Source organism: Equus asinus, chromosome 21 (genome assembly GCF_041296235.1).
Source record: "Equus asinus isolate D_3611 breed Donkey chromosome 21, EquAss-T2T_v2, whole genome shotgun sequence".
Taxonomy (NCBI): Eukaryota; Metazoa; Chordata; class Mammalia; order Perissodactyla; family Equidae; genus Equus; species Equus asinus.
Window position 1 is genome coordinate 46608858 of NC_091810.1, and position 26400 is coordinate 46635257.

At 37.8% G+C, this 26400-nt stretch overlaps 1 protein-coding gene across 6 annotated transcripts in view; it reads left to right on the forward strand.

Moving 5' to 3' along the window:
- The first annotated feature begins 1221 nt into the window (after positions 1 to 1221).
- The window catches only part of NEK4 (NIMA related kinase 4), a 39701-nt gene continuing 14522 nt past the window's right edge, over positions 1222 to 26400 (forward strand). Inside the window, exons 1-15 of one of the 6 annotated variants that reach the window (XM_070493824.1) lie at positions 1222 to 1525; positions 2865 to 3131; positions 4049 to 4246; positions 4464 to 4571; positions 6059 to 6213; positions 7542 to 7683; positions 11623 to 12024; positions 16402 to 16551; positions 17409 to 17558; positions 18017 to 18083; positions 18883 to 18992; positions 19990 to 20078; positions 22000 to 22205; positions 22654 to 22787; positions 23381 to 24460. In XM_070493824.1, coding sequence (XP_070349925.1) covers positions 1433 to 1525; positions 2865 to 3131; positions 4049 to 4246; positions 4464 to 4571; positions 6059 to 6213; positions 7542 to 7683; positions 11623 to 12024; positions 16402 to 16551; positions 17409 to 17558; positions 18017 to 18083; positions 18883 to 18992; positions 19990 to 20078; positions 22000 to 22205; positions 22654 to 22787; positions 23381 to 23578 — 2469 coding nt within the window. In that variant the 5' untranslated portion in view covers positions 1222 to 1432 and the 3' untranslated portion in view covers positions 23579 to 24460. Of the gene's footprint in view, positions 1526 to 2864; positions 3132 to 4048; positions 4247 to 4463; positions 4572 to 6058; positions 6214 to 7541; positions 7684 to 11622; positions 12025 to 16401; positions 16552 to 17408; positions 17559 to 18016; positions 18084 to 18882; positions 18993 to 19989; positions 20079 to 21999; positions 22206 to 22653; positions 22788 to 23262; positions 24465 to 26400 lie in introns of those variants that run through there. The other 5 variants (XM_070493827.1, XM_070493826.1, XM_014826593.3 and 2 more) reach the window with 5 other exon arrangements.

Sequence of the window (26400 nt, forward strand, 5' to 3'; positions counted from 1 at the left end):
TAAAGGCTGCTTAGGGGAAGAGGGATGGATGAAGACTAAGAAAAGCATCTAGGGAATCTGAGTAATCTTCCAGGAAGCTTTCCTGGGGACAGGTGGGGCCAAGTGGGGCCAAGTGACTACAGTGGGGTTTAAGATGAGCAAACCCTAAGCCTTCTAGAATATTGTTTCGAGTTTCTTACCTTCCCAGAGACTCAGTTTTCTTAACTGTAAAATGAAGACGATAATATTACCACCCTCACAGGGTTGATTACATGAACTAATTAAGGATTAAATGAACTAATGTGTTTGTCTCTGGGAGGCGGTTGGGGAAGGGGCATGAATTAACTTTCTGGGGTAATAGTGTGCTCTATATCATGCATTCCCAGCAGGAGTGATGTTGCCCCCAAATGGGTAAAAATTGGTTTTCGGAGGTAGGCAAAAGAAATCTTACATTCAAAGAGATGGATTTCAGGTCCTTGAGAAAGACACTCCTGGGTTGTAGGAGATAGTATATCCCCTCAAAGGGACAAAGGAAGGATTTACAATTGTAACCTTCTTAAAGTAAATGCTCTAGGAAAGGGAGGTATTGGCTAGAAGAAACAATTCTTGCGGCAGTTTTGAGCCTGCACAGACAGGCCTTTTAAGGGGGGCCAGGGTCCTCCTAGGGACACTGTCTTAAGCTGTTAGAAGCCATGGCAGAGTTTGGCCAAGTCGCTTAGTACAGGGGTTTGGATGGAGTCCCGATGAGAGTTCTTTGCACTTCTCAATAGCAGGCTGAAGTGTTTAGGGGTAAAGTGTACCGATATATCCAATTTACTTTGAAATGCATACACAATAAGATGGATTGCTGGATACATAGATAGACGTGAGACAGAGCAAAGATAACATGTTACTTGTAGAGTCTAGAGTAGTCAGCCCCGTCTCCCCATTAGAATGTGCGCTCCAGGAGGGCAGGGACCTTGTCGGTCTGGCACATGGTAGGCGGTCAATAAATATTTTTAGAATGAATGAACAATACTTGGAAAGCGCTTGGTACAACTGCTCAATAAGCGTAAGCCTCTGCGACTCTACTGTCGCCTGCAACCCGGAAGCTCCCGGCTGTGGAACTGAGGCAGATGGCGCGTGCAGGGTCTGGCGGAGCCGCTCTGGGCCCCTGCCGCTTCGGCTCTATGGCGGGACCTCCGGGGACCGGGGCACCGCTCTGGCCGCCTGGCGCCTGGCTCTGTGGCGCCGGAACCTCCCGGGCCGCCGGAGCATGCGCGGGGCTGCGCCGGGCGGGATCGCTATGGCAGCGGCGTCGCCGTGAGCCGGCCTCCGTGCTCGCGCCCGGGCCGGGCAGCCTCCGCAGCCGCCGACACCGCAGCGTCTCGGGCATGAGCGGGACCTTCCACCGCGGCCCGCTGCCCTACCCGCCTGCACCGCCGCATCCCAACAGTAGCCCCGCGCTGGGAACATGCCCTTGGCCGCCTACTGCTACCTGCGGGTCGTGGGCAGGGGTAGCTACGGGGAGGTGACGCTCGTGAGGCACCGACGGGACGGCAGGCAGGTCGGCGGAGATGGGGCCTGGCAGGGGCGAGGGACAGGGAGGGGTGCGCTGAGGCCGCCGTCCCGAGGCTGGGCCCCGGGTGATCTAATAGAGGGGGCTCACCTCGGAAGGCACTTCCTTAGGCAAAACGTCCCAGACGCCAAGACTAGGTCAGGCCTCCCTGTAGTTCTCCTTTGTGGTATTAATTGGTGTGCTACATTCCTTCCCCTACACGGGACAGTTCCGTGAGATCATGCTTTCCCAGGACCTAAGGCGGCGCTTGGCAATATCACTCCTTGAGTGAAGGGACCCGTACGTCCTACCTGGAGACTACTGGACTCTTAAAACTCATTACTTTTGTGCTAGACCTCCTCTCACGGTCCCCATTTCAGTGAGTAGCATCACCAACCAGGCAGTACCCAAGCTGTACACTTGGGGAGTCATTCTTGACTCCCCTCTCTTCCCCTTATTCATCTGTCCCCTAAACCAACAGGCCTCTTCTCCATCTCCATTGGTACCACCCCAATCAGGACATTGTTATCGAGCCAAACTATGTCACAGCCTCTCACTGGTCCTCCCTGCCACATGACTTGCTGTTCTCCAGTCCATCATTTCCATTGCAGTCTCAGTGATTGTTCCACAACTTACATCGAATGTTGTCACTCCTTTGCTTAAAGCACTTTGTCCTATTACCCTCAGGATAAGGAGCCAGTTTTTTAATGTGGTTTATAAATAGGGTGACCATATAATGTATTGTACAAACCAGGACAATTTTGAAACTGAAAGGAGGCACTATTAATAACTACACCAGGACAATGGGACTACCCTAGACAAGCAGAGACAGGGAGAGGAGATGTATTAGGTGTGAGAGGATATTGATTTTTTTTTTAAGTGGGAATAATTTTGTATGTTCAGGATCAGTGATTTTTAACCTTATTGGGTTATGGATCCCTTTGAGTAATACAATCCATGGACCCATTGTGTCTGCAGAAGTATATTTTATGCACCTGTGTAGAGGGAACAGAGGTTAAGAAATCTCTTCCAGAGATTTTATGATTGATTCAGTGGTGTGTTAACATGGACTCATGTTTTAGCATTCAATGAAATTGTAAAATGCAGATTGAAAGTATAGTTTTTTGTGACGCTCACCCTGTTATAAGTTTAACCTATAAAAAGTATCATTAGTGATAGCAAATCTTTTTCTCCAATTTTGTGCTTTGTTGGTAACAAAATGAATAGGTTATCTGGCAGGCTTCAGAAGGTTGGTTTTGAGGACATTCAGGAGAACCCTTAAATACTTCTGAACCTATAAAACTGTATGTTGATTTGCACATTGTAAAAACATATATTTTCTTTGTAGTATGTCATCAAAAAACTGAACCTCCGAAATGCCTCCAGCCGAGAGCGGCGAGCTGCTGAACAGGAAGCTCAACTCTTGTCTCAGCTGAAGCACCCCAATATTGTCACCTATAAGGAGTCTTGGGAGGGAGGGGATGGTCTGCTGTACATCGTCATGGGCTTCTGCGAAGGAGGTGATCTGTACCGAAAGCTCAAGGAGCAGAAGGGGCAGCTTCTGCCTGAGAGTCAGGTGGTGGAGTGGTTTGTTCAGATTGCCATGGCTCTGCAGGTACTGTTCAGACCTATCGCATCCCCTTTGCTCCAAGATGACGGGGATGGCAAGTGGATTTTAGGAAAATTCTTCCCCAGATGCTTACATGAAAAATGATGTGGTTTTTTTGAAGTCCGTTTATGAAGTAGACCCAGCCCCTGATGCTGTAGTATTGGAATGTTTCTGAATGAGTGATATCCATATTGAAGTAGACATGGATTTCATGTCTAATTCCAGGGGAAGCCAATTCTCTATTCATTTAATATTCATAGTGAAGTCAACTTTAAGAACCCTTTGTTATCAGCTGGTCAGCTGTGTCATACTGGAAGGTGGTTGGGCTAATTAATATGCCTAAACTGTGGGGATTTGGGCTTTAACCCTGCTGTGACAGAGTGAGTGGAAATGCAAACCATGTTTGTGTTTTCATATACACATGTTCAGAAGTGAGACTATTTACGAAATACCATTCCGGAACTGGGCATATTTGTCCTGAATTAATTGACCTTGTTTAAATTCTAAGATACTTTCTCTAAATAAAAGTGATCTTGTTATATTTGAAAATATTATTAAGCTGAAGATTTCATGAGTCTGAGATGCCTGTGTATGTGACCTTGTATAAGTTGTCTTTCTACCTTCAGTGGGAGTTTCTAAGCATATTTTTTAACTGGATCCATATAGTGCTAAATGGTATAATGCTCAAGGCACCAGGGAACAATTGTAAAGCATATTGTGCAAATTAATGCATGGAACTTAATTTTCTTACTTTGGAAAGTTGTAAATTAGACTTTTTATTTTGAGACTATAAAACAAGTGTTTTGATATATAGGTAACTAAGGCTCTTTAACTTATGCAATTGTTGATTGTATATAAGAAGTTAGGAATAAATAAGTAGATTACTACATTTATATTAAATGATATTTTATTTCTCTCCTCAGTATTTACATGAAAAACACATCCTTCACCGAGATCTGAAAACTCAAAATGTTTTCCTAACAAGAACAAACATTATCAAAGTGGGTGACCTAGGAATTGCCCGAGTGTTAGAGAACCACTGTGACATGGCTAGCACCCTCATTGGCACACCCTACTACATGAGCCCTGAATTGTTCTCAAACAAACCCTACAACTATAAGGTAAGATTGGGCTGTGTACACTCGCTCACGTTGTTTCTAAGACAGTATTCCTAATTTCAGAACCCATCAGAATAAGTCAGAAGAATTCTTTGTGAATTGGTTTAAGGAAAATGTCTTTTTTTTTAAAGAGGAAAATGTAAATACAACTTTCTGACATTTAACCATTTATTAAAATAAGGCATTCCAATACTTAACTTTTGCTATTTTTCCTTTCTAGTCTGATGTTTGGGCTCTGGGATGCTGTGTTTATGAAATGGCCACCCTGAAGCATGCTTTCAATGCAAAAGACATGAATTCTTTAGTTTATCGGATTATTGAAGGAAAGGTAAAGAATATTCTGGAACTAGTTTTTAATATGTGGAGCAAGTTAATTTAATGTAGCTTTGTAAGTAGTTACTAGCAAAAGTAAGTAATCATTGATTTCATAGTGGGTCCCTTCTGTGGGAAGCTTGAACTAGAGGAGAAGAGATTGATCATTTCTTAATATTAATTTATAAAGGTGGCTTAATGGCTCCAATGAATTGGCTCTTTGAAAATGACTATCTTGTAGCCACAGGATGTACACTTACCCTGATAGGCTATTGGTAGCTTTTCCTAAGCAGCTTATGGTTAAATGAGCCCCATTTAAAATGAGTCCACTCTGTTTGAACTTGTTTCTCCTTTGATAATCATCACAATTACTAGCAACCAGTTAAGAACTGCAAAAAGCATTGTGTGTGATACAGCTACCAGAGTGACCAACTTTATGTGTTAGTTCCAGGAGGTTAGTTGACCTATGCAGTGGTAGGCATTTACACCATTGGGTTTTAAAGTTGCAACCTACTGGTTATAGTATTATACCAAGACTCATTTAATTTGAAAAATATTCAAAAAAAGTAAAGTTTTCCCATAATTCCACTACTTAAAGAATCAAATAAGAAAGGAGTGAAATTCCTGTCCTATCCATTTCCATCCCCTGGAGATGCTCATTGCTAATAATTTGGTGCATAGCCTTGCTGGCTTTTTCCTGTCTTTATACAGACATGACTGTGGGTGTATATATGCTATATACACTGATACTTTAAAAAAGTAACTGAAATGGAATCACGCTGTACACATTGGTACACAACTCGCTTTTTTGACTTACTATACAAGGGACATCTTTCCAGGTTGGTAGCTGTTAAGTCCTTTATTTTTTATTTTTATTTTTTTAGAGATTATTTTTTTCCTTTTTCTCCCCAAAGCACCCCAGCACATAGTTGTACATTCTTTGTTGTGGGTCCTTCTAGTTGTGGCATGTGGGACGCTGCCTCAGCGTGGTTTGATGAGCAGTGCCATGTCCGCACCCAGGATTCCAACCAATGAAACACTGGGCCGCCTGCAGCGGAGTGCGGTAACTTAACCACTTGGCCATGGGACCAGCCGCAAGTCTTTTATTTTTTAAGAGATTGCCTAGTATTTTATTAGAAAGGTATACCATAATCTATTCCACATGTCCCCTATGGATGGACATTAAGTTGTTTCAAGTTGTTTATTACTGCATGAACAATACTGCAGGGAATATCCTGGTATATAAATCTTTAGGAACTCATGCTTTTATTTCTGAAGGAGAAAGCCCTCAAATGGGACTGTTGGGTTGAAGGATATACTGTTACAATCTTACAACTTGCTATTATAACCAAGACACCAGTGTGCTTCCTGTAGACTAATACACTGGTTCTTTTCTACTTATGTGGATAATTGCTTTTAAATAAAAATTGGAAAACCTCTACCTTCTTTTACTTTGCTTTACAAGACCATTAGTCATAATTGTGGTATTATTTATCTTTGTAGCTGCCGCCAATGCCGAAAGATTATAGCCCAGAGCTGACAGAACTGATAAGAACAATGCTGAGCAAAAGGCCTGAAGAAAGACCCTCTGTGAGGAGCATCCTGAGGCAGCCTTATATAAAGCGCCAAATATCCTTGTTTCTGGAGGCCACAAAGGCGTAAGATACTTCCCTTGCAAATAGCTAGGCTAAATGATGGAATAAAAGAGGGTAGCTTCTATAAATTTCATGTGCAAGAATTTATGGTGAGTTTTTTTAAACATGAGCTAAAAGTACATGATTATAACATAATCGTGTTGAAATTTGCTTAAGTGCTAGAATCAGAAATCTAGAGAACCATTTAGAGAAGCACTTTAACATTTCTCAGAGGGTTCCAAGACATATTGAATACTATTCTTTTAAAAGGACATATGTTTTAGAAACCATATTGAAATGAGAGATTATCTAAGAAATCTATTACATTATTTAGTGTGTAAGATAAGAATCACATCTAAAAAATAGTGCTCAATTTTCTGAGCGCTTTCATAAGGTTCCCTCTTCACTCATAAAACTTCTCAAGAGTAAAAGAATTCTTTTCTTTGATTCTCAGGTCCTACCTTCACTAAACAAATAGCTGTTCCAGGATCTAAGACTTAGGCCTGGACAAGATCTTCACAATCTTTGCCTTGTGACATGTTAAATTTGGGAGGCAGTGCTAGAGAGGATCCAGGGAATAAAGAAGGGCCATCTTTCTGTTTATGTTGTTTATAATTTCCCACCAGACAGACCTTTGGCTCTCTGCAGTGCTGGTCTTCATGCTCCCCTTGAATTCTCCAGAGGTTTAGCCTAGTTGTAGAAACGTCACACTAAAACAGTTGGGGATATTATTCCTGTATACATTTATTCTGCCAGTCAAGGCTGAGTATAAAGCACTTGTGGTGTTATTACAAACTTGTGAAACTTGAAGATGAAAATTATCCTGGTACTTCTGTACGTGAGGAAATTTCTCATAGATTTTTCATTTTGGAATAATTTTGTGTTTATGAAAAAGTCGCAGAGATAGTACAGAGAGTCTCTGTGTACCCCTCACCTAGTTTTTCCTATCATTAACATCTGACGTTACCACAGTACATTTGTCAGAACTAAGAAACCAACATCAGTACATCACTGTTGATTAAACTCCAGACTTTATTTGGCTTTTACCAGTTTTTCCACTAATGTCCTTTTTCTGTTCCAGGATCCAATCCAGGATACTATATTACATTTAGTCCTCATATCCCCTTAGTCAACTTGGGTCTGTGATAATTCCTCACTTTCTTTGCTTTCCATAACCTTGATTGTTTTTGAAGAGTATTTGTCAAGTATTTTGTACTCGGCTTGGTTTTTAGAAGACTGTTCTCTATAAATGGAACAGCTGTGTAACACATATACACATTTCCTCATATACATAAAAACCCATAATATTCACTATATTGATTATAACTTTTCCTTTTTCCTTTCTCATAAAGAAAAACCTGCAAAAATAATACTAAAAATGGTGACTGTAAATCCAAGCCTGTTACTACAGTGGTTTCTGGAAAGGCTGAATCAAATCAGGAAGTAGTTCCCTTCCACCCACACTCTTCTGAGGGCTCCAAGACATATGTAATGGTATGTTTCTCTTTAAAGGGTATGTGTTTTAGAAACTACATTAAAATGATAGTTTATCTAAGCAAGTTAATTTATGTCAGTGACTAGACTTTACTAGAGATTCTGTTATGTAAATAGCTCTGTATTGTAAAGAAAGAACACTGGTGAAGGTAATTCCTTTAGCCCGCTTTATCTAGAGTGGGCTGTCAAACGGTTCATGAAGTTAGTGCTCTGGTGACTTTAAGAATTTTTTTTTATTGAGGTAAAATTTCTATAACATAAAGTTAACTGTTTTAAAGTGAACAATTAAGTGCATGGAGTACATTTCCTGTGTTGTACAACCATCTCCTCCATCTAGTTCCAGAACATTTTTATCACCCCAAAGGGAAACCCCACACCTATTAAGTAGTCACTTCCCATTTCCTCCTTCATCTAGCCCCTGGAAACCATCAATGTGTTTTCTGTCTCTATGGATTTGCCTATTCTGGATATTTCATATAAATGGAATCATACAATATGTGACCTTTTGTGTCTGATTTCTTTCACTGGGCATAATATTGTTGTTGTTTTTATTTATTTTTGTTTTATTGAAGTCATAATACTTTATGTGAAATTTCAGTTGTACATTATTATTTGTCACTCACGATATATATATGTACCCCTTTACCCCTTATTCCCACCCCCAACCCCCTCCCCTTCTGGTAACCACTAATCTGTTCTCTTTGCTCATGTGTTGCTTTATCTTCGACATATGAGTGAAATCACACTGTGTTTGTCTTTCTCTGTCTGGCTTATTTCACTTAACATAATACCCTCAAGGGCCATCCATGTTGTTGCAAATGGGACGATTTTTGTCTTTTTTATGGCTGAGTAGTATTCCATTGTATATATATGCCACATCTTCTTTTTCCATTCATCAGTTGATGGGCACTTGGGTTGCTTCCACATCTTGGCCATTGTGAATAATGCCATAATGAACTAAGGGGTGCATAAGTGTCTTTGAATTGTTGATTTCAAGTTCTTTGCATAACCCAGTAGTGGGATAGCTGGGTCATATGGTTTTTCTATTTTTAATTTTTTGAGAAATCTCCATACTGTTTTCTATAGTGGCTGCTCCGGTTTGCATTCTCACCAGCGATGTATGAGGGTTCCCTTTTCTCCACATCCTTTCCAACATTTGTTGTTTTTTGTCTTAGTAATTATAGCCATTCTAACAGGTGTAAGGTAATAACTCATTGTGGTTTTGATTTGCATTTCCCTAACTATTAGTGATATTGAACATCTTTTCATGTGCCTGTTGGCCATCTGTATATCTTTTTTGGAGAAATGTCTGTTCATACCCTTTGCCCATTTTTTGATCAGTTTGTTTCTTTTTTTGTTGCTGAGTTGTATGAGTTCTTCATATATTTTGGAGATTAATCCCTTGTTGGATATATGATTTACAAATATTTTCTCCCACTTGGTGGCTTGTCTTTTTGTTTTCTTCCTGGTTTCCTTTGCCTTATAGAAGCTCTTTAGTCTGATTGAAGTCCCATTTGTTTATTTTTTCTTTTGTTTCCCTTGCCTGAGTAGACATGGTATTTGAACAGATCCTTCGAAGACCCATGTCAAAGAGTGTACTGCCTATATTTTCTTCTGGGAGTTTTATGGTTTCACATCTTACCTTCAAGTCTTTAATCCATTTTGAGTTAATTTTTGTGTATGGCAAAAGATAATGGTCTACTTTCATTCTTTTGCATGTGGCTGTCCAGTTTTCCCAGCACCATTTATTGAAAAGACTTTCCTTTCTCCATTGTATGTTCTTAGGTCCTTTGTCAAAGATTAGCTGTCCCCAGATGTATGGTTTTATTTCCGGGCTTTCAATTCTGTTCCATTGATCTGTGTGTCTGTTTTTGTACCAGTACCATGCTGTTTTGATTACTGTAGCTTTGTAGTATATTTTGAAGTCAGGGATTGTGAGGCCTCCAGCTTTGTTCTTTTTTTCTCAGGATTGCTTTGGCTATTCAGGGTCTTTTGTTGCCCCATATGAATTTTAGGATTCTTTGTTCTATTTCTGTAAGAATGTCATTGGGATTCTGGTTGGGATTGCATTAATCTGTAGATTGCTTTAGACAATATGGACATTTTAACTATGTTTATTCTTCTAATCCATGTGCATGGAATATCTTTCCATTTCTTTATATCATCATTGATTTCTTTCAGTAATATCTTATAGTTTTTATGGTATAGGTCTTTAACCTCCATGGTTAAATTTATTCCTAGATATTTTATTCTTTTTGTTGCGGTTATGAATGGGGTTGTATTCTTGAGTTCACTTTCTGTTAGTTCGTTATTAGAGTATAGAAATGCAGCTGATGTTTGTAAGTTGATTTTGTACTCTGCAACTTTGTTGTAGTTGTTGAGGCATAAAGTTTTTGAGGTTCATCCATGTAGCATGTATTAATACTTCATTTATTTCTATGTCTGAATAATATTCCATTGCGTGTATATATATATATATTGTATATATATATATATGTACACACACACATCGCAATATGTTTATCCATTCATTCTTGGTGGTTATTGGGTTGTTTTCTCCTTTTGCCTATTGTTGTGAACATTTGTGTACAAGTATTTGTTTGAACACTTGTTTTCAGTTCTTTTGGGTATATACCTAGGAGTGGAATTGCTGGCTCATATGGTAGTTCTCTGTTTAGCTTTTTTAGGAACCTCCACACTTTTCCGTAGCAGATGTACCGTTTTACATTTCTACAAGCAATCCATGAGAGTTCCAACTTCTCCACAACCTCCTCAACTCTTATTTTCTGTTTTTCTGCTTCTAGCCGTCCTAGTAGATGTGAAGAGGTATCTCATTGAAATTTTGATTTGCATTTCCCTAATGACCAATGACACAGAACATCTTTTCACAAGCTTGATGGCCATTTGTATTCCTTCTTTGGAGAAATGTTTAAGTCCGTTGCCCAGTTTTAAATTGGTTCTTTTTTGTTTTTTTGTTGTTGAGTTCTAAGAGTTCTTTCTATATTTTAGATACTATACCCTTTTCAGATATATGATTTACAAATATTTCCTTCCGTTCTGTAGGTTGTCTTTTCGCTTTCTTCATAAAGCAAAAGTGTCCTTTTATGCACACAAGTTTTTAATTTTGGTGACATCCAATTTATCTGTTTTTTCTTTTGTTGCTTGTGCTTTTATTGTTGTATGTAACATCCCTTGCCAAATCCAAGATCATGAAAATGTATGCCTATGTTTTCTTCTAGGAGTTTTAGCTCTTATATTTAGGTTGTTTATCTTTTTAAAAATTTTTCTTATTGTGGTAAAATATATATAACAAAATAACCATTTGGGACCATTTTTAAGCATACAATGTAGTGACCTTAACTAGATTCACAATGTTGTACAACCATCACCACTATCTTCCAAAACTCTTTCACTATTCCAAACAGAAACTCTGTACCCATTAAGCACTAACTCCCCATTCCTCCTACTTCCAGGCCCTGGTAATCTCTAATCTACTTTCTGTCTCTGTGAATTTGCCTGTTCTAGGTACCTAATATAAGTGGAATCACACAATATTTGTCCTTTTGTGCCTGACTTATTTCACTTGGCATGTTTTCAAGGTTTATCCATGTTGTAACATGTATCAGAACTTCATTCCTTTCTATGGGTTTATAATATTCTGTTATATATATATGTATACACTGAAATTTTGTTTATCCATTCATCTGCTGAAGAACATTTGAGTTGTTTCCACCTTTTGGCTATTGTTAATAATGATGATATAAACATTGGTGCACAAATCCCTATTTGAGTTCCCACTTTCACTCTAGGAGCAGAATTGCTGGGTCATATGGTAATTCCATGTTTAACTTTCTGAGGAACCTCTCGTTTTATTTTGAATTAATTTTTTTATATGGTTTGAGGAGTGCTGTAATAACTTGGAAGCATGTTTTCACTCAGGGTGAAGACAAATGTTTATCCCAGGAGAAACTCGTAGTTGTTGGCCTCTTGAAGACACCTACAAATTTGAAAGGCCACACTTGCAAACCAGACATGAACACTACTTCAGAATTGCTAGCCACAATCAGTAGGGTGAATATTGACATCTTACCTGCAGAAAGGAGGGACTCGAGCAACAGCTTAGTTCAAGAGAATCAACCAAGACATTTAGATGCCTCTAATGAGCTAGAAGGTAAATGCAGTATTTCTCAAGTGAAGGAGAGCCTGCAGCATAACACTAAGTCCAGCGCTCAGCCAGGAAACCTGATTTCCACATGTGTGTCTGACAGTGTCACTGGGGAAAAGAATGACCCAGTGAAGCCTCTGCAGCCTCTAAACAAAGACCAAAAGCCGAAAGACCAGGTGAGTGATACACATGAGGTGTTGGTTTCAGGGAGGACTGGAAAGTGTGGTTACAAAGATGTGGGTTGTATTGTTTGGTTGTGTTCTAGTTGTTGTTTTAGTTTGGGTACCAGTTTAAACATAACGGAAACCAAAGGTTAGGACCTGAGGGATTCTTAGACGTCTTCCGTGCCCTGGCATAGGGTACTTGGTGGAAGCATGCTATCTGTATGTCCTTCCTGCTTCCGCATCACTCTTCCTTAGTCCTCCAAGTGGATGGGTAGTTCTAACAATTAGATAATATCACATTCCTTCTTGCTTTTGAAAAGTTAGTGGATTGATCTAATTTCTTAAGGAATACAAAAAATATTTTATGTATTGGAACCAAAGGGGAAGGAAGAAAAGAAGAAAAGGAAAGGAACAAAAGGATTTGATACTAAGAAACTATTCTGAGTAAATTTAAAGGTTATCCTCTACTTGAAATTGGAAAGAAGCCTAAATTTGATGAAGCATGGTAAGAGCTAAAATTAGAGAGAAAGCCAGAACATTTGATTAACTTTACATTTTTATACTTAAAATATTTTAAAAATATAGTTAATATGTATTAATTAATACATAATATGTAATATGATATGTTAATATGTAATATATGTTAAAATGTAATACATATTTATATGTATTCATGTATATTAACTGTATTTTTATAATATATGCTACATATATTTAAATTTGATCTGTTATATATATTTTATATTTAACATCATCTTTTATATAAGTATAAAATTTTGTACATTTATATTCAAATGTTTTTAATAAAGTTTTGTTTTTATGGAAAAATGCAAGTATAATGCTCTTGTCATTTAAAGTCATTGGATTAAAACCAAAATAATCTTAAGTTTTCTTTGGACACTGGAATCCTTAGTACTTTATAGATAAAATTATATGTGTCCTGCTTGTTCAGCTTGGCTGTCAAATTAAATTCAAGTTCACTTCTTTTATTTTTCTGTTTATATTTTTAATTTTTAAAGTACTGATTCAATGGTTATTAGTGTATTCATAAAGTTGTACAATCATCACTGCTATCTAATTCCAGAACATTTTTGGCACCTCAAAAAGATACCCCATACCCAGTAATAGTCACTGTCCATTCCTCCTTGTCCCCAGCCCCTGGCAACCATTGTCTGTATGAATTTGCCTATTTTGAGTATTTCATATAAATAGAATCATACAATATATGACCTTTTGTGTCTGACTTCTTTTACTTAGTATAATGTTTTCAGAGTTTATCCATGTTGTAGCATGTAGCAGTATTTCATTCCTTTTTATTGGCAAATAAATTCCACTATGTGTATATACCATATTTTATTTATCCATTCATCAATTGATGAACATTTGGGTTGTTTTCACTTTTTGGCTACTATGGATAATGCTACTGTGAACATTCTTGTAAAAGTTTTTGTGTGGACATGTGTTTTCAGTTCTCTTGGGTGTACACCTAGGAGCGGAGTTGCTGGGTCATATGGTAACTCTATGTTTAACTTTTTGAGGAACTGCAAAACTGCTTTCCAAAGCAAGTACGTCATTTTTTACTTCCCACCAACAATATATGAGAGTTGTAGTTTCTCCGTACCCTCACCAACACTTCTCACTTTCTGTGTTTTTGATTCTAGCTCTCCTAGTGTGTGTGAAGTGGTATCTTATTGTGGTTTTGATTTACATTTCCCTAATGATTAATGATGTTAAGCATCTTTTCATGTGTTTATTGGCCATTTGTATATCTACATTGGAGAAATATCTATTCAGATCCTTTGCCCACTTTTAAATTGGTTTATCTTTTTGTTGTTGAGTTGTAAGAGTTCTTTATTCTAGATGTCAGTCCTTTGTCATACAAGATTTGGAAATATTGTCTCCCATCCTGTGGGTTGTCTTTTCACTTTCTTGATGGTGTCCTTTGAAGCACAAATGTTTTCAATTTGGATGAAAACCAGTTTTGTCTGTTTTTGCTTTTGTTGCTTGTGCTTTTGGTGTCATAAAGATTTCCTCGTATGTTTTCTTCTAGGTGTTTATAGTTTTAACTTTTACATTTAGGTCTATGATCTGTTTTGAGTTAAGTTTTGTATATGGTGTGAAGAAGGGGTCCAACTTCATTCTTTAGTATGCAGTTATCCAGTTGTCCTAGCACCATTCATTAAAAGATTATTCTTTCCCCATTGAATTATCTTGGCACTCTTGTTGAAAATTAGTAGACCATAAATGTAATGATTTATTTCTAGACTCTCAATTCTGTTCCACTGATTTATGTATCTATCCTTATGTCAGTAACACACTATCTTAATTACTGTAGTTTTATCGTTTTTGAAATTGGGAAGTTTGAAATTGAAATTGGGAAGTTTGAGTCTTACAGATTTAGTCTTATTTTTCAATATTGTTTTGGCTATTTTGGGTCCTTTGCATTTCCATATGAATTTTAAGATCAGCTTGTTAATTTCTGAAAAAAAGGCTGGGATTTGATAGGGATTGCATTGATCATTTGCAGAATATTGCTATCTTAATATATGTCTTCCAACCCATGAAGGTGGGATGTCTTTCTATTTATTTAGGTCTTTAATTTCTTATATTGACGTTTTCTTGTTTTTAGTATATAAGCCTTGCACTTCTTTTGTTAAATTTATTTCTAAGTATTTCATTCCTTTTGATACTATTGTAAATGGAATTGTTTTCTTAATTTCGTTTTCATAATGTTCATTTCTTGTGTATAGAAATACAATTGATTACTGTATATTGATCTTGTATCCTATAGCCTTGCTGAACTCATTTATTAGTTCTAATAATTTTTTTTAAAGTGGACTCTTTAGGATTTTCTGAATACAAGATCATGTCATCTGTGAATAGAGATAGTTTTACTTCTTCCTTTCCAATCTATATTTCATTTCTTTTTCTTGCCTAATTGCCTGCTAGAACCTGTATTACAATGTTGAAGAGAAGTGGTCCTGATCAAATTCATTCCTTACATCAGGCTTTTAGAGCAGATTTTTTTGTTTGTTTAATAGAATTTCATATCCAGCACTACTTCTTTTTTTGTTATTATTGTTTTTGTTGTTAAAAGTAGAACTTTTTTTCAGCACCAATTGGATTTCACAGAGAAACTCTTTAAGTCATTTGCTCTGTCACTCTTATACGCGCATAAACTTTATTTTGAACAGCCTATACTTAACAGCAGAGAAACATTTATTTCACTCTTCCTTATTGTATCAGTCATTGTTTAGTATCTTGGTCTTCTTGTTCAGCTAGCTTATTATGTAATAATATTGTAAAATTTGATTATTTACTGTGTTTTATGTATAATGTTAGGTGTACCCTTGAAAGAATACATTTACAAATTATTTTTCCAATAGGAGTCATTATTTTGTGTTTGCCAGAGGATCTATATGATAGATGATAATAATGATCTTAATGATATGGTCTTAATGGTAATGGCTCTTAGAAAGCAATTTTACCTTGTATTAATATCATATCATTCATTTTTCGTTCTAAAATGTACCACATAGTGGGCTCTTGATAAAAATGTGTTGATTGGATCATATTCAATTACCAGTGTACATCTACTTGAAAACCTAAATATTCTGATCGTTAACAATTGTTTAAAAAATGAAGAATATTTTATTTTAATGTTTGGTATGCATTAATTTCTAAAACCAGCTATCCAAATAAAATACTAAGTTGTTGGTAATCTTTATAATTTAAAAGGTAATTTATTTTATCATTACTACTGCTAGTAATAGCTCCCATTTTTTGAGCATCTGCTATGTGCTAGACATAGTCCTAAGTATTTAGTGTGCCATCTCCTCTACCCTCCAGCAGTCATACGGTGTGTGTGAAGCATCTTGCCTATTTGTTAATGAGGAAACTGAGGTTCAGGGAGATTAAGTTTCTCAGATATGATTACATCTAACTCCAAACTCAGTACTCTTCTTGGTGCCTTTTAGAGTTTCCTGATGTTTACTTGGGAAGTATGTGTATATTCAATTGGATTTCATTTAAAACATTTGTTAGTTTTCTGAATAGAAAACCTATTAAAAGCTATGAAAAGATGTTGTTTAAAAAAACTAAATCAAAATCAGTGGTTTCAGGTTAGTAACAATCTGAGTAATTTAATTAAAATAATTATTTATTTTTATTTGGGAAAAGAGGAAAAAAGCCAGAATATCTGGATAACTCATGTCAGCATTTCATCTTTGCCTGTCAACACTGCAAATAAGCATTCATTTTGAGAAAGACAACTGCTTCCTCTCATTTTCATTTATAATTCTAAAACTAGGTGTGGAGGGTTTGGTCATTTGGAAATTCAAAAGAGTATTATTCTGGTTTTTTTGTTTGCTTCATTTTATTATTTTAAAGGATCGAGTTGCTGGTGAATGTATTACAGAAAAACAGGACAGAATCTACCCAGGTTTACAGCCACACAGCTCTGGATCTGAACCTTCTCTGTCTCGACAGCGACGGCAGAAGAAGAGAGAACAGACTGAGCACAGTGGGAAAAAGAGACAGGTTGGTGGAGATCCCTTTGGAGTAAGTCATTGCGCTGCTACTTGGGAAATAGACTTTAGGAAGCTCAATTTCTATTTAGAATGATTAACAGTTGCCAAAAAGGCACATGAGAAACACAAGGAACTTACAGAGAAGGGTGGCAATGGCAAGATGCTAAATAATAGTTTTTAAACGTCGGTGAGTTGGAAGCAGAGTAAGGGTTTTGTCTTCCCCAGCAAAGATGGACAGATCATTTTGAGAGTTAAAGTTACTGACTAACAAGGGTAAATCTCTGATCCCTCCTGTGTTTTATTGATGAACAGTTTCTCCCTCATCTTCTGCATAAAATCCTGTTGACACCTCTTTGTTTTTTTTTTTTTTTTGCTGGGAAAGATTCTCCCTGAGCTAACATCTACTGCCAATCTTCCTCCTTTTTTTTTTCCTTCATCCCCAAAGCCCCACTACATAGTTGTATATTCTAGTTGTAAGCCCTTCTTGTTCTTCTAGGTGAGCCGCTGCCACAGAATGGCTACTGACAGATGAGTGGTGTGGTTCTGCGCCTGGGAACCGAACCTAGGCTGCTGAAGTGGAATGCACCGTACTTTAACCACTAAGCAATCAGGGCTGGCTTGACACCTCACTTTTTTAATTGAGATATTATACCTCATTTCTTGAAATAACTTTTACAGGCACCCTCTCTATAAGCTTCTTAGATGGTCATTCACTTTTGGCAGAATTTCTTTCCCAAAAAATGCAATGTTTTAAAGTTTTTGAGAGAAAATTACTGGCAAATACACAGGAGACTTACTGATGGGGGAACTTTGGAAGTGGTTGTGTTTGAAATTGATAATCTCCCCCGTCTTTTTTAATTAATTAAGTTCCAAGAGGCTCCTCCTCGACTTTTACCTTCTCTTCCCACTGTTGGAAAAGTGGATGACACATTAACACAAAGGGATGCTGAAAACCGCAGTAGAGTGGTCACTGGATCTGTGAGCAGTTCAAGGAGCAGTGAGATGTCATCATCAAAGGTTTGTGGGGAGTAAATGCTGGATTTTTTAAAACCTTCTTTTATAGCTTTTTTGGTTGTAAAATCTTGCATATATTGTGAAGTTTTAGCCCTGCTTTTTACCAAACACTTCCAAAGGGATAGATCTGTGATTCTCAGCAGAAGCTTTGATTGAAATGAACAGATTTTATAGTTCCAGAGATGGTCACTTCTGGTTAATTAAGGAGACCAAGTAGATTCTGAATGTAGGAAATGCAAAATTCCCCATTTGCCCTCCCAAAAATGAGTACTTTCCAGAAATGAGGGCCGTGATCAGTCCTAGCTAGTAGCTGTAACCCTGATGTGGACTGGTTTCAAATGGACACTCCTTTAGAGGCCTGTGCAGAGCCTTTTCCTGTAGTGCTTGGTGATGTATCACGCATTGTAGGTGTTATAAGAATGGTGAGTAGGGATGGAAGTAACCCCGACTTTCTTTAAAAGGATCGACCATTATCAGCAAGAGAGAGGAGGCGACTAAAGCAGTCACAAGAAGACGTATTCCCCTCAGGTAAAGTTGTTCTCTTTCCTTCATCTGTTGGAGGTTGTTGGTATGGCTCATGGATGTAAGCATTTGTTCTGATTGTGAGAATCACAATCGGATTGTTAAGAATTTTCAAGCATCAGTAGTCCATTTGGGAAACAAATTTGGAATAATTTTTGAAATTTCTTAGTCAAGACTATAAAAAAATGAGCATAGGCTGTTGGATCTAGAACTTGTATTATCAGAGGAAGAGGTTATTAAAAAGAGAGCAAGAGGGCTTTGAGTAGCAGTAACCCCTGGGAGATTTCAGACAGGAAATTGAGTGGGTGTTTAATTTGTTTCTGTGTTCAGAGTCTGCTGGTCAAAGAAGTGTTCTTTTCTCAGGAATAGAGAGAGGAAGCTGGGAGAATGGTGCTGCCCTGGGCTGAGGGCTGTGATCATTCCTGTAATGATTATCTAAGGAAAGTACTAGCAGTTTTCATTTACTGAATGTAGACTATGTCTCAAGTATTATGGTAACCATTTTAAGGGCATTATCTCATTTCATATTTATAGTAACGGTAGAAGATAGGCAGCGTTATCCCCATTTTGCAGCTGAGGAAACTGAGGCTCAGTGGGGTTAAGTAACTTGCCCAAGGTCACAGAATTGGTAACCCTAGAGCTGAGATTTGAACTGAGGTGTCAGATGCCTGAGTGATGATGAATATGATGTCTGAGTTACTTCTAGGCTGGCCCTTGCTGGGGTATCTTCCATACCCAGTGCAGCACCCTCTTCCCTTGAGGCCAGCCCACCACAAACAACTGCTGGGGGTGATCACTTTTTCAGGCCCTTCAGTGAGGAGAGCTTCTCTCAGTGCAGCGGGGCCAGGGAAAATACAAGAGGAAGGCCAGCACTCTGCTGCCGGATGGTTGTCTTCTGACTGCAGTGTTGCTCAGGTACATTACGTAGTTCTAAGGAAAAGGTAAACTGGTCTACATCTGGCAAGCCTAATAAAGTAAACCTCATATATGCCAGCTCTGCTTCTGGGACACTGCTGACTTAAGTTACACCTTTTCACTTTCGATAAGGAAAAGAACTGGTCAATAATAATTCAAAGGATTACGTTTGCTCCATTAAGAGAATGGATTTTTTCAGGCACTCTTGTAAACAATTGGTAGCCTACTTAAATATCTTTCTTAGATAATCTTTAAAACAAGACTTCCAAAGGGCTTCTACTAGGCAACACTTTGCTAATTCTGTTGTGTTTTCAGTATACCTACCTACCTGGCCAGATTTTAGTCTCACTTGCTGATCATTCCTCACTTTCCTATTTATGTCAAAGGACATTACCTTCTCACCTAGGGATGATGTAGGGCCACCATCTGGTGGCTAAATGGTTAATTACAAGGTTTCCCACCTGTGTTCACTTTTCTGTGTAGTAATAATACTGAGAGTAATTATCCATTTTTCTGTATTCTAGTTTCTGATGCTATTTCTAGGAGCATATTATTATTTTAAAAAGTAGAAACTTCTGTGGCCTAGTGGTTAAGTTCAGTGCATTCTGCTTCAGTGGCCCGGGGTTCATAGGCTCTGATCCCAGGCATGGACCTATGCCACTTGTCGGCCATGCTGTGGTGGCAACCCACATATAAAATAGAGGAAGATTGGCACAGATATTACCTCAGGGCTGATCTTCCTCAGCAAAAAAACCCAAAACCAAAACCAAAACTTCCCACCCTTGAAAGTAATGAATATTTATTTCTTTAACAATAGTGTGTGATTTAGTTTTTTGACTAATTAAGACATCTTCTCCATTTTCCAAAGTTGTAAGGTTTGTTTGTAACTATATGAAGCAGGTACACATTGTGTCTAGACATTGCATCGAAGATTGTTTCATGTGTTATGCTCTAGTTGTGTTGTCATGTGGAGTTTTGTTTTTCCAAACATTAATAGGAAAGGAAACTCACCCGTTGTCTCTCTGAGGATGAGTTAAGTTCTTCTGCAAGTTCAACGGATAAATCAGATGGTGATTCCAGGGAAGGGTGAGTTCTTGTTTTTCTGTCTCTCTTCATAAACTATTTCTGTTTGAATTAATTCTAAATGTACATATATACTGATATTCAGACCTGTAGTACTGTCATTGATACCATTGTAAATGGTTTTTGGTATATGCTAGAGCTAAAAATATCTCTTCTAATGAATATGTCCAATTTTCATTCAGGATTCTTACAGAATGTCTTCTTAGATCTGTGGGTATAGTTTTCATCAGATTTGGAAAAATTTGGGCCATTATTTCTTCAAGTACTTTTTTTGAACCCCCTCCTGCCCTCTTGAGGCTTCTCATTACAGTCATGCATCGCATAACAGTGTTTTGGTCAGTGATGGACTGTATATACACCAGTGGTCCATAAGATTAGTACCATACAGCCTAGGTGTGTAGGAGGCTTTCCCATCTGGGTTTGTGTAAGCACACTCTATGATGTTCACACAATGATGAAATTGCTTAATGACCAATTTCTCAGAATGTATCCCTGTTGTGAAGCAATGCATGACTGTGCATGTATATTAACTGTTTGAAGTTATCCCATAGCTCACTGATGGTGTTCTCTTTTTTTAGACCTTTTTTCTCTGTTTCATTTTTCATAGATTCTATTGCTGTCTTTGAGTTCACTAATCTTCTTCTGCAATGTTTAATCTGTTAATCCTATCCTATGTATTTAGCACATTGTACTTTTTGTTTCTAGGAGATTACTTTGGGTCTTTTTTATACCTTCCATGCCTCTCCCTAATATGTTAATACTTTCCTCTACCTTGGACATGTGAATATATTTATAATCACGGCTTTAATGTCCTTATCTACTAATTGTATCACTTGTGTCACTTCTGAGTCTGCTTCTATTAACTGATGTTTTTCTCTTCACAAATGTGTGCTATTTTCCTGCTTCTTTGTACGTCTGGTATTTTTGACTGGATGCCAAACATTGTCACTTTTATCTCATTAGGGGCTGGTATTTTTGTTTTTTTCCTGCTTTTTCTCCCCAAGTCTCCCCAGTGCATAGCTGTATATTTTAGTTGTGAGCTCTTCTATTTGTGGTGTGTGGGACGCTGCCTCAGCGTGGCCTAATGAGTCGTGCCATGTCTGTGCCCACGATCCAAACCGGTGAAACCCTGGGCCACCGAAGCGGAGGGTGCAAACTTAACCATTCAGCCATGGGCCTGGACCTGTTTTACTTTTTTTCTGAGGAAGATTATCACTGAGCTAACATCTGCTGCCAATCCTCCTCTTTTTGCTGAGGAAGCCTGGCCCTGAGCTAACATCCATGCCCATCTTCCTCTACTTTATATGTGGGATGCCTGCCACAGCATGGCTTGCCAAGTGGTACCATGTCCGCACCCGGGATCTGAACCAGCGAACCCCGGGCCGCCGAAGCGGAACATGTGCACTTAACTGTTGTGCCACTGGGCTGGCTGCCGCACTAGTATTTTTATATTTCTTTAAATATTCTTAAGCTTTGCACTTGGATGTAGTTTAAATTCCTTAGAAATAGGGTTAGGCAGAATTTATACACAGAAATCTGGGGCTTCCTCTTTCTGGCTCTCTCCTTTCCAAGATTCCTCTCTCACTTTCTAGTGGCATTGGTTGTCTTGAACTCTGTCCTTTGATCCTGCAGGCCAGAAAGACGCTGGATTTTCTGTTGTACTTTAGCTGCCTGTGGCCTGCCCTTAGCCTAAAAGGTATTGACTCCCCTCTAGCATCTGCCTGCAGATTTTGTACATCCTCCAGTGCCTTCACATAGTTGATTTTTGTGTTTTGCCTAAAATTTCTACTTGTTATTTGTGGAAGGGTCCATCTGTACACTTTGCCATTTGGAAGGAGAACTTCCTGAAGGTTGTTTTGCATCTAATTTTTTAGTAAAAAATCCTCATGAAGCCAATTAAATAACAATGGGATTTTTTTTCCAGGAAAGGTCATACAAATGAAATGAGTGACTTGCTACAATTAATGACTCAGACCCTAAAATTGGACTCTAAAGAGAGCTGTGAAGATCTCCCAGTACCAGATCCAGTGTCAGAATTTAAACTTCATCGGAAGTATCGGGACACACTGGTACTTCATGGGAAAGTTGCAGAAGAGGCAGAAGAACTCCATTGCAAAGAGCTGCCTTCAGGTGATCAGTTTATTCATTTACAGCACACTGGAGAGCGTATGTTTATTGGAGAAATGTGTCAAACTAAAAAGCTAATGCTTGCAATTTTTTAAATTTTTTTATTTCATTTGGATATCTCCATAAAAGGTATATCTTGTTTTATGCAACAGTTGTGTTTCTGAAAAGCTGCGTGAAAATTCATTTTTAAAAACAAATGTAAATAAATACATTTGACTTTTTCATGTGGATTTTCTTTAAATTAGACAGTTGTGGTTTTTAGGAGATGGCAGTGAGACATGAAGCATAAATTCATATATACATTTATAGTCATTACAAATACATGAAGTCATTAAACCAAACTCTTGTCAAAATGAAAAGAATCTTAACATGACAAGATTTTTAAAAAGCATTGTGTTCTTGCTGCAGTGGTGAAAGTGTTTATTTTTTCCTCTTTATTACTGCTTTTTAGCTATCATGCCAGGTTCTGAAAAGATCAGAAGAATAGTTGAAGTCTTGAGAGCTGATGTGATCCGAGGCCTGGGGATTCAGCTTTTGGAGCAGGTGTATGATCTTTTGGAAGAGGAGGATGAATTGGAGAGAGAGGTGAGTGTCCTGTTAGCTGTGTCAGCTGCTTATGCTGTAAAATTATTTTTTAACAGTCTTTTGAAATATAATTAACGTACTGTACTGTACATTTTACCCATTTAAAGTATACAGTTGAAGGGTTTTGGTATGTTCACAGAGTTGTACAATCTTCATCACGATCAATGTTAGAACATTTCATTACTCCCAAAAGAAACCCTGTAGCGATAATGGAGTCTATCTCCATTATCCCCCAAGCCTTCCACCCCTAAGCAACCACTGATGTTTCTATCTGCATAGATTTGCCTATTCTGGATATTTCATTTAAGTGGTATCATATAAAATATGTGGTCTGTTGTGATTAGCTTCTTTAACTCGACGTAATGTTTTCAAGATTCATCCTTGTTGTAGCATGTATCATGTACTTCATTCCTTTATATGACCAAATAATATTCTATTGTATGGCTATACCACATTTTGTTTATCTTTTCATCAGCTGATGGACATTTACGTTGTTTCCACTTTTTGGCCATTATGAATAATGCTGCTCTGAACATTCACATGCAAGTTTTTGTGTTGACATATGTTTTCCTTTTTCTTGGGTATGTAACTAGGAGTGGAAATTCCTGAATCATATGGAAAGTCTTATGTTTAACATTTTGAAGAACTGCCAGACTGTTTTCCAAAGTGGTTTGCACCATTTTACATTCCCACCAGTAAGGTGTGAATGTTCTAATTTCTCCACATCCTTGCTAACACTTGTTATTGTCATCATTTTGATTATAGCCATCCTAGAGTTTGGGAAGTGGTAGCTCATTATGGTTTTGATTTGCTTTTTCCTAATGGGTAATGATGTTGAACATCTTTCATGTGCCTATTGGCAAATTGTATATATTTTTTGGAGGCATGTCTGTTCTGATCTTTTACACATCTTAAAATTGATATTTAGCTTTTTATTATTGAGTTGTAAGAGTTCTTTACATATTCTGGATATAAGTCCTGATTCAGACACATGATTTGCAAAAATTTTTTTCCTATTCTGTGTTTTTATTTTCACTTTCTTAATGATATTGTTTGCAGCACAAAAGATTTTAATTTTGTTGAAGTCTAATTTATCTATTTTGGTTTTTCATCACTTGTGCTTTTGGTGTCATGTCTAAGAAGGCTTTGTGTAACCTAAGGTCATGAAGATTTTTACTCCTATGTTTTCTTCTAAGAGTTTTATCATTTAAACTGTTACAATTAAGCCTATAATCCATTTTGAGTTGATTTTTTGTATTACGTAAGGAAGGGCTCTGGTTTCATTCTTTTTGCATGTGGATAGCCAATTGTCCTAGCACCATTTGTTGAAAAGACTGTTCTTTTCTTATTGAAAGGTCTCGGCACCCTTGTTGAAAATCAATTGACCATAATGTAAGGGTTTATCTCTAGACTGCTAGTTATGTTCCATTGATTTATATGTCTATCCATATGTCTGTACCACACTGTCTTTATTACTGTAGCTTTGTAGTAAGTTTGAAATCAGGAAATGTGAGTCCTCCAACTTTGTAGTTCTTTTTCAAGATTGTTTTGGCTATTATTTGCATTTCCATGTGAATTTTAGAATCAACTTCTTAATTTCTGTAAAAATGCCATCTGGGATTTTGATTAGGACACTATAGAATTTTGCTTTGAATAAATTTTAGTTTGACTTACCTGACTTTTCTGCTTAAAATTCCTGTTATTATACTTAAATCTTTTTTCTTTTTGAGAGATTCATTACACATCTTCCCAGATTTAAAAGTAAACAGTAAGGCATACTTATATTTGTATAACACAAACAATTCTATACTAATTTAAAAAAATTATTTATTGTCTTTTCCTATTTGAATACAGAGGTAATAACTGTAGGGGAGCAAGACTTTTCCTCTACCTAATGTGGGTTTGTCTGGCCGGAGAATGAATTAAATTCACATGAGACAGAATAGCAAGAAAAAATTAAACAAAGCTTTATGAGGACCATGGCCTGGGAAGAAAGGGCACTGAAGAAGTGGGGTGCACAGAGTGGTTATATAGCCCCAAACAGGGTGTTTCACATATGATTGAAATGTCCCTCCCACAATAGTCACAAGATTGCCCTCTTGGCACAGTGCTTGATGGACACAGCAGGAGGCAAGTCTGTTATCTTGAGCTGGGTGGTCACAGGTGAGTGCAGCAATCATGGGAGATTACCACACAAGTACAGTAAACAAAATGCAGATTTAAGTCCTTGCCTTTGGTATTGATTAAGAGTTTCTAGAGAGAAGGTCATCTCCCCTTCCTGGTTCAGAGAGGGAGATATCTTTACAGATGGAGAGTTCCTTTACAATGTAAGTGTCTCTTACAAAGGGTAAGCAAGTTCTACTTTTCAGTTGCTTTCCTGTCTGCAAAGGAACCAGCCTCAAGTAATCATCATGCCAAAGAGACATATCTTGGGGTGGCCATTTCCAGGTCCCCACATAAGACATGGTCATTGTAGGACATTTAGAACATAGAGATTTTTTAAAAAATCAGTATGATCTTAGCACTCAGTGGTTCTAGATTTTGTTCTATCATTCCATGAATAGTAGTAGTAGTAATGCTTAAAAAGTGCCACACAGTGTTCTAAGCACTTTACGTGTATAAGTCATTTATATCTCCTACAATCCAGTGAAGTTGGTACTAGTATCTCCATTTTACAGATGAGGACTCTGAAGCACAGGGAGGTTAAATGAGTTGCCAAAAGTCACACTGCTAACAATTGGCCTTCAGTGCAGACAGTCTGATTCCAGAATCCATGCTCTTAACCACTGTTCTATACTGCCTTTCACGCTCTTATACATGTGTCTATAGTTTGCTGTGTACGTACACGCATCTGTCACATCACATTCGTGTGTGTATCATAGCCTTTTTCTTTTTTTCTTTCTCTTTTAGCAAAACAGGATTATACTATATACAATTTTGTAGCCTATATTTTTCACTTACCAGTACAACTGAGGGGCTGGCCCGGTGGCGCAGTGGTTAAGTGTACATGTTCCGCTTCAGCGGCCCAGGGTCTGCCGGTTCGGATCCCGGGTGTGGATATGGCACCGCTTGGCAAGCCATGCTGTGGTAGGCGTCCCACATATAAAGTAGAGGAAGATGGGCATGGATGTTAGCTCAGGGCCAGTCTTCCTCAGCAAAAAGGGGAGAATTGGCAGCAGATGTTAGCTCAGGGCTAATCTTCCTAAAAAAACAAACAAAAAAACAGTACAACTGAACTCAGAAGCGCAGCCAGCTCCTTATAGTAACAGTCATTCCTGATTGTCCTTGTGCTTTCAAGACCACTGCTCTTTTCCTGCTCTCCCAGAGCTAATTCCTGATTGTGATGACCAATTGCAATTCATATCATGATTATTTCCCAATGAATCGGTTGTGTTATATCACATCTGCACTACGAAAACTTTCAAGAGTAGTAGAAGTGGCTGAACAAACATTTTTTGACTAGTTGCTCTTTTGGGTTTTTATGTTTCTAGTTTTTTTGGTAATAATAACAACAACAACAGTAAGGCCTTAAATTCCTAGAAATATAGTTGCTTCTGTACCAATTTAATAATAAATGATATCTAAGTGTTAATTTATTTCAAAATAATTTCAG